The sequence below is a fragment of the Primulina huaijiensis genome, chromosome 7, assembly GCF_012295235.1.
Source record: "Primulina huaijiensis isolate GDHJ02 chromosome 7, ASM1229523v2, whole genome shotgun sequence".
NCBI lineage: Eukaryota > Viridiplantae > Streptophyta > Magnoliopsida > Lamiales > Gesneriaceae > Primulina > Primulina huaijiensis.
In genome coordinates this window covers 19,509,335-19,517,647 of record NC_133312.1, presented here as the reverse complement: position 1 = coordinate 19,517,647, position 8,313 = coordinate 19,509,335, and the positions used below count along the sequence as shown (strand labels likewise).

General features: G+C 37.0%; 1 protein-coding gene across 10 annotated transcripts; it reads left to right on the top strand.

Moving 5' to 3' along the window:
* Window positions 1-504: 504 nt before the first annotated feature.
* LOC140980704 (pyrophosphate-energized membrane proton pump 2) lies at window positions 505-7,999 on the top strand. Of its 10 annotated transcripts, none has more exons than XM_073446714.1 (16): window positions 505-691; window positions 1,112-1,436; window positions 2,104-2,307; window positions 2,428-2,579; window positions 2,693-2,840; window positions 2,923-3,055; window positions 3,166-3,338; window positions 3,468-3,482; window positions 3,564-3,684; window positions 5,280-5,467; window positions 5,655-6,092; window positions 6,235-6,399; window positions 6,544-6,699; window positions 6,790-6,901; window positions 7,245-7,464; window positions 7,705-7,996. In XM_073446714.1, exons 2-16 carry the CDS (start codon window positions 1,344-1,346, stop codon window positions 7,802-7,804), a joined length of 2,418 nt encoding a protein of 805 aa, XP_073302815.1. In that variant the 5' UTR covers window positions 505-691; window positions 1,112-1,343; the 3' UTR covers window positions 7,805-7,996. The 10 variants fall into 10 exon arrangements, with proteins under 10 accessions (XP_073302815.1, XP_073302818.1, XP_073302816.1 ...); XM_073446717.1 differs by having other exon boundaries at window positions 2,277-2,307; window positions 7,705-7,995; XM_073446721.1 differs by having other exon boundaries at window positions 506-691; window positions 2,234-2,307; window positions 7,705-7,993.
* The last annotated feature ends 314 nt before the right edge of the window (window positions 8,000-8,313 follow it).

The following is an 8,313-nucleotide window of genomic DNA, read 5'->3' as shown; positions in this document are numbered from 1 at the left end:
TAAAATGAAAATTGTCATATTTTTAAATTAAAATGATAAGACAGATAATACGATGAAAAGATAAATGTTTATTGGGTGCACAATACGATCACATTTTTCAAATAATATTAGCGAGTATTTGATAGATTATATTTTTAAAGATATGATTAAATTTATAGATTACGAAGAAACGAGGAAAAATCAAAAGAATATAGTTTTTTAAAACATAATAGTTTTTGATAAATAATTGATTTTAATATTAACTTGTTACCAAAATCATTTTATTGAAATATAATTAACGTCACATCAGATTTCAATTAAATTAAATAAAAATTAATATATGATCTTAATTTGAAAAATATACATAATTAACTTTTTTAAATTTAAAGTAAAAAAATCATTTTTTTTAATGATAGCAAACATTTGCTAAATCTAATCCTATTTGGAGTAGTGATAACTACTGTTGCCGAATTTGAATAATACCCGTTTTGTGACGTGTCAGCGTTCAATTGGCTGGTTCCTCGCCGTGACAAATTAGAAAGTTGGTAGTGGAGCGGAGATGTTAAAAACCCTCCACGAACATCACTACCACCACCACTCAACGGCATAATAGGCGAGCAGATTCCGCCGTAGATTTGACAACTGTTCTCCCCGAATTGCGAATCTCAGCTCATATTCGGTTCCTCTACGCAATCTGGATAATCACCTGTCGGTAATTTTCTGATTGTTTTTCATGTTTGATTAGTAATTGTAGAGTTTTGAGCACTTGTAGGGATGATCTTTAAGTGTATTGGCGCCTAATCTATTTGTTTGATGGTGATGTTTGAATTCTCTTAACCGCAGGTTTTTTTTTTTTTTTTTTTTTTTTTTTTTTTTTTTTTTTTTTTGTTTTTTTTTTTTTTTCATCTTATAGATTTACGTGTCTTCTCCAATTTTGGATTTAGCTTCCTTCTATGTTATTCGGAAATTAGTTTTTAGGCTGACAATTAATGCAGTTTTGAGGATAATTGTTCTGACTATAGTGACTTTAGTCAGAAGGAATGTGGGTTTGAGTATTGTTCAGTTTCTTGATTGCGAAATTAGTTTTTTTGAGCTTGACATATATGAATATGCGTCTGTTTCTTTTTTTCAGGGCAATTTGATCATACTGAAGGATTGAAATTAACAACTAAACTGGTGGGATAAAAGAGAAGCAGCACAATCTCTTTGTTTCTTCACACATACCCGCGTAGTTTACTAAATCCGTTGGTCTAGTAACAAACTTCAAAATACAGCGACCAGGTTCAGGGGGTGACTTGCCCCAAGGTGGCGAGTTCAACCCTTACCCTGTAGCTCGGAGGGTGAACTCCTTCCAAGCTGTAGCAATGAATGAGGACGTGGAGGGTGGGAACTTGGTGTCTTATCAAGACAGGCCAAGGACATTCCCTAATATGCGAGGCAAACCTTACATGCCATTGGTGAGGACATTTATTTCCTCTTGAGTAGTCAAAGTAGCACCTTGTCTCCTTGCATGCGCCCCCCAGCACAATTTCTTTCGAGTGATAATTGACAATAACATCCAATGGGTTGTTTACAAGTCATCATTGAGGGATAAAGTTTTGTAGCGTGTGATAGTTTTTGAATTGCATGCCTGTCCAACTAAGAAAAACATTGTGCGGCCAAAGTAAAATAAGATGTTACGTGAAAAACCTGTTTTGTCAGGTTTATCAATTTTCCTCTATGGGCTATCTTTATCTTATTTTCTTATTATGGGTGCAAGGAGATAAATGTGCTTCCGATCCTACGAATTTCTTCCTTGTCTATATATGGGCTTAGAAGTGACTGACAGCGGATAAACTTGCCTGCCTATTCACCACCTTCAATTCGAATCTGAATAATCTTCAGGATCTTTTTCTCGACATCAATTGTAGTACTAAGAAAAAGTTGCAATAAAAATTTAGTGTGGATTCTTATATTCAATTTGAGAATTGTTGCTTCTCTAGTGGATGTAGTACATTGAATTAACTCAGCAAAGCTGCTTTAGTTTTACTATTCTTTGTTTGTTCCATTATTCTTATAACGATCTTCGAACATTGTGCTTTTTGTTTTCATTTTAACATATTTACTTGTTATTGCTTTCTGCAGATCTTTCGTATTTTCATGAGAATAAATGTTCGTGTACTTTTTATGCTTCTGCTCTTGGGACTTGGAATTATCTTTTATATTGGTGCGAGTACCTCCCCGATTATTGTATTTGTGTTTTCAGTTTGCATAGTCAGTTTTGTCTTGTCAACGTATCTTACTAAGTGGGTTCTCAGTAAGGATGAGGGGCCTCCTGAGATGGTCCAGGTAATGTTTTCCTTTACCATCTTTTCCATTTTTAATTTGCTCTTCCTTCACACTGAAACATGTTTTTATTATTCTTAATCACTCGTTTCTGTATTCTGAGCTTCTTGTATTTCTTGGCAGATATCAGATGCTATACGTGACGGTGCTGAAGGTTTTTTTAGGACACAATATGGAACTATCTCTAAGATGGCTATTTTACTAGGATTAGTGGTCCTCAGCATATACCTGTTTCGCAGTACCACTCCTCAACAAGAATCTTCTGGTTTGGGGAGGTAATTTTGGATTTCTATTTTTTATATGGTATTTGCCTTCTTTTTCTCCTCAAACAGCAAGTTAGCACATCATGGACAGAGAACTTCCTGAAATGCATTAACCATGATTTCAGGTTAACAACTGCATTTGTTACCGTTGCGTCTTTTCTTCTTGGAGCTCTGTGTTCTGGTATTGCTGGCTATGTAGGAATGTGGGTCTCTGTGCGTGCGAATGTTCGAGTTTCAAGTGCAGCTAGAAGATCTGCTCGAGAGGCATTGCAGGTTTTTTACTCTTTATGTCGACCTACATTTCACCATTTGTAACTAGAAAAAATTTTAATGAGTTATCATCAATCTTGTGCAGATTGCTGTTCGTGCTGGTGGTTTTTCGGCTTTGGTGGTTGTTGGTATGGCTGTAATTGGTATTGCTATACTTTATTCGACATTTTATGTTTGGTTGGGCGTGGGCTCGCCTGGTGCAATGAAGGTTACCGACTGTAAGTTTCTCTCTCTCATCTTCTGACATTTTTGTCAATTTCGAAATGCTGTTTTTTTTTTGGCAACCAATGTAAGCTCTCCATGCTCTGGCCTTTCATTCCTTTCCCAGTGCCACTTCTTCTTGTCGGATATGGTTTTGGAGCTTCATTTGTTGCACTTTTTGCTCAGCTGGGTGGTGGAATTTTTACAAAAGCAGCTGATGTTGGAGCTGACCTTGTTGGGAAAGTGGAGCAGGGTATTCCTGAAGATGACCCTCGTAATCCTGCTGTAATTGCTGATTTGGTCAGTTTGTCATGCTATATTTCATTGTTTACATTTATTTACATTTTGGGTTGTAACAGTCAAGAATCAAGATACACGTAGGAGATTGTCAAACTTACAGACACGATTTGTCTTTTTCACAATATTTAGAAGTCTATGATTGAGGTACTAGATCTTATTTAGTGAGAGCTTTGGAAAGCATTGCTTCGGTTCTTATGACTGACCGCATCATTTGGTATGTTAAAGGTTGGAGACAATGTTGGTGATTGTGCTGCTCGCGGTGCTGATCTGTTTGAGAGTATTGCTGCAGAAATAATCAGTGCAATGATTCTTGGTGGAACAATGGTACAACGTTGTAAAATTGAAGGTATGAACTTGGCTTTTACCATACCTGCAAATGTTACTTTCTTTTCACATTCTTTAGCATGTGTTCATGGGCGATGGACCGCGTTTGCAGGGTTTAGATGAGAGATAATTGCATACACCAAATATTTTAAACCTGAATACAGATCATACCTGAAAAAATGAAATTTTGTTGGGTATCATGTGCAACTAGCACCTCTTCCCCAATTTCTTTTACTAACTTATTCAGGTTATAATTGGCGGCCTTCTGAAATATGTCTTTATGGATTATGTATGGCCTTGTATATTTGGTAGCATATCTTTGTAACTCATAGCTGCTGCTGCGCTGGTTCATTTTAAACTCAGGGCAAGTTGTCTTTTAATACTAAAAAAGGAGTCTAAATCCATGAGAATAGGCAACTTCACAAATATTTTGAACGTCAGAACGTGAATGTAAAAACAAATTTCCTACTAACATTATTCTCAGGCTCAGTGGTTAAATCTGGTTTATCTTGTGGTAATAGGTTACATGAACACACAGTCTAGCATTATGTGATTGCTTTTTTTATGTCTAAATATAGAGAGCTGGTGAGACAGTGTAGTTGGTAATTAGGAGCGGCAGAAGCCTGAATAAGGACTAGAGAGCCAAACTGTGTTTGGGGTTGATTAGTACATTTGAGCTGAATATGGTTAACAGGATTTTATTCTTTGTTCGCTGTATTAGGAAGGATAATTTCCTGGAGGATGGGAAATATTGTAAGCCCTATTCTTTTGGGAAACATAATGTCAGGCAAGTGGTCATTTTCTGAGTCTAATGTGTTGAAGTTTGAATATTGGGCAGAAATGAAATGGCGAGTGTCTTAAGTTGCTTCTAGCGTCTGTATATTAATTGCATGGATTCATTTTGTATATATCTGTGCTTATAATTGAGTTTGTCGATACTATTTGTGATATCTGCCGTTTGGATGCACTGACATCATTTGGGACTTTGAAATTTCTATCTGTTAAGTAATCTGCTTGGAGATAGTTATGTGATCTACAATAATTGTTCTCTATTAGCAACGTGCGAGGGAGATTTAGCATGACAATCCATGGTAAATTTGAGTTGCCTTTGGCTTGATATTGTGGCATATTCCTGCATCATAGTCACAAATAAGATCATTCTGCCTTCTATTCACAGATAATATTTTTATGGGCTCTCCAGGTCCGTATGTCTGCCATGGTGAATACACCAGGGATGGACGTTCTTAATTCTGCTGTTATTAGTTGTCTTAAGATCATATAACAGCAGTATTCTTCTTGCATTGTGAATCATCTTCTATAGAATTACCTGAGTGGTAGCTGTGTTTCTCTCCAGAGTCTTTTGCACTTGAAAGAAATTACGGCCCTGGCTTTTCACCCCTTGATCGAAATTTATGTTTTGCTAGTTTTTTGGTTAATGTTCGGAAATCTCTCTGTTAATCTAGTTTTGTTACATTTTTGGCGTATTTTCAACTGCTTTTATCTTTAGGACTATGCAATGCTGGTCCGGATACATATAAAGAGATGATTTTACATGATAATTGTTCTGCCATTGCCAAACAAAATTTAAGTGGCTGCTGTGTTATCAATTGCATGCAGATCCATCGGGATTCATTTTGTTTCCTCTCGTTGTTCACTCATTTGACCTGGTGATATCATCAGTGGGAATCTTTTCCATTCGGAATACACGTGACTCTGGAGTCATTGGTACTATAGAGGATCCAATGTCAGTTCTTCAGAAAGGATATTCTATGACAATAATCCTAGCTGTTATCACTTTTGGTTTGGTAATATTTTTTTATAGATTCTTGGAGCATCATTCTTAGGATTCTTCTATATGTGTGATTTTATTTCTCTCTCTCCCTCTTCCTCTCTCTTTCCTTCTCCCCTTTTTGTCTGCGTGCATGCATGTATTTCTCATTCCTGGCGCTTCTCTCACTTGCTCAATCTGGTGATGGTGCTATGTATTGGCAGTGCACACGCTGGATGCTATATACCGACCAAGCACCTTCTGCTTGGTTGAACTTTGCCTTGTGTGGTTTGGTTGGGATTATGATGGCCTATATTTTTGTATGGATCTCCAAATATTACACCGACTACAAGCATGAACCTGTACGCAATTTAGCCCTCTCCAACTCCACTGGACATGGAACAAATATAATTGCTGGGATTAGTTTGGGTTTGGAGTCAACAGCTCTTCCTGTTCTCGTGATAAGCATATCTATTATTTCAGCATTTTGGCTGGGCCAGACTTCAGGACTGGTTGACGAATCTGGAAACCCAACTGGTGGATTATTTGGAACAGCTGTTGCGACAATGGGAATGCTCAGTACAGCAGCTTATGTTCTTACCATGGATATGTTTGGTCCAATAGCTGATAATGCTGGAGGGATTGTTGAAATGAGTCAGCAGGTACAAAGCAATACCTTGTAATGTTTACCTGTGTATGTGGGGTTTGTCTTTTAATTAGGCGAGGATAATACTCTGTGAGAAACTTTTATGGTTTTGAAAGTGATCTTTATATGAGACTTTATGGAACATTTGACTCTTACAGCCTGAAAGTGTCCGGGAGATTACTGATGTTCTCGATGCAGTTGGGAATACTACAAAAGCTACCACCAAGGGCTTTGCCATTGGATCTGCATCACTGGCATCTTTTCTTTTGTTTAGTGCTTATATGGATGAAATATCTGCATTTTCACAGTTACCCTTTAATCAGGTAGTTTCTCTCAATCTTGCAACTTGTAGCCTTATATTTTTTGTGGCTTCTGTTTCCTGGAATTGTATATTTATTTTCTTATGTCATATGGTCATTTTTTCATTTTAGTCATAGATCTTTTCTTCTCTTGTAATGCATTTACAGGTTGACATTGCCATTCCCGAAGTTTTTATTGGTGGACTGTTGGGCTCTATGCTTATATTTCTCTTTAGTGCTTGGGCCTGTTCCGCAGTTGGCCGAAGTGCACAAGAGGTTGTGAATGAAGTAAGAAGACAGTTTATTGAGAGACCTGGCATCATGGTTTGTATCCTGCTTACTTTCTTTTGGACTTCTAGTTTCGTATGATTCATCTTAGTCATAGTAACAAATTATCTACCATTTCTCTTTCAGTATTACAAGGAGAAACCGGATTATGTTCGATGTGTTTCTATCGTTGCAGCTGCATCTTTAAGGGAGATGATAAAGCCTGGAGCTTTGGCCATCATATCTCCTGTAGTTGTTGGTTTGTCTCTACATCTGTGTTCCAAATTCCAATGCTTCACGAGTAATAAAATGCGACCATAATGTTGAGAAAATGCAACATAATTTTGCATGGTGCATCAACAGGAGGTTTACCTTGGCGTTTTAGAAGCAATATGATGCCTTTGAGTGGACTAGTATTTTGAAGCTGATGCCAATTGATTTCAAGTGTAATATACATTCTATAGAACGTAAAACCTGCACAGTTTTCCATGGCTTGATAAATAGGGCTTCCTTCTGATACTTGTGATTGTGGTCATTAAGTAGGATCTGCCTGTTTTACCCATAAAAATGATTAAATGAAAAGCATCTTCTCGTTTTTCCAGGTTTGGTATTCAGAGTGCTGGGGCATTATACTGGTCAGCCTCTGTTGGGCGCCAAAGTTGTGGCAGCCATGTTGATGTTTGCCACTGTTTCTGGTATCCTCATGGCTCTTTTCCTTAACACTGCGGGTGGTGCCTGGGATAATGCAAAGAAATACATAGAAACAGGTGCTCTCGGAGGCAAAGGCAGTGATTGCCATAAAGCAGCGGTTACCGGTGATACGTAAGTGTATACTGTTCAAATAACTTGGTCAATTATCTAGATTGCTGGCAAAATTTTTGTATATATTATTTTGAATCAAATTTCAGTAATATTCAGTAAAAGGGCTATCACTTTAAAAAAAAAACCCACTAATATTCTCACGTCTACAAGTACTGATCTATGTTTTTTTTATACCAATCATCACATCACGCCTGTAAATTGAAGACGAGGTGATAATTGTGTTTTTTCAATATTTTTCAGCGTCGGAGACCCATTCAAAGACACTGCTGGTCCATCAATTCACGTTCTGATCAAGATGCTCGCGACTATAACTCTTGTAATGGCTCCAGTTTTTCTGTGAGCGTTAACTCCAACATATGGTATACGATCAACATTAATACTTTCTAACGCCGCGCATACAGTATTGAGTTTTTTTTATGTCATTTTGTACTCCCAGTATCCATTTTTGTAGTTTCAATATGAATTTGTTCATGCCATTGGTGCCTGGATATTTAAGTTTTTGATTATTATTTTTTGTATATGTTATTTTTGTTATTATTACACCATATCCATTTAGTACATCACTCGTGACCTATTCCAAATGATCCACCCAATTTCCGGGTATATCTGTGCATACAAGCGAACTACACGTTTATTGGTAACTTATATGTGATAGTTGCTTAATAAACATTTGGATGTACATTCGCTATGCACTTTAATTACAAATTCGTACATCCGCTATGCACTTTAATCACAAATTCCTAAAGCCTTGTACTTAAATTTTGGACAAATCCTGAAAATTGGAGCCCAAGACTGGAAATTATTTGTCTTATTGCTTCTTAACTAGGCTACGTTATTCGTTAGAGATGT

Bases quoted from the DNA above. Each gene is read 5' to 3' on its own strand.
- LOC140980704 (XM_073446712.1), top strand. From the start codon at position 1,606: ATGCCTGTCCAACTAAGAAAAACATTGTGCGGCCAAA. The intron at 2,580-2,692 runs GTAATTTTGGAT...CCATGATTTCAG, and splicing joins GAATCTTCTGGTTTGGGGAG to GTTAACAACTGCATTTGTTA. The intron at 3,056-3,165 runs GTAAGTTTCTCT...TTCCTTTCCCAG, and splicing joins TGCAATGAAGGTTACCGACT to TGCCACTTCTTCTTGTCGGA.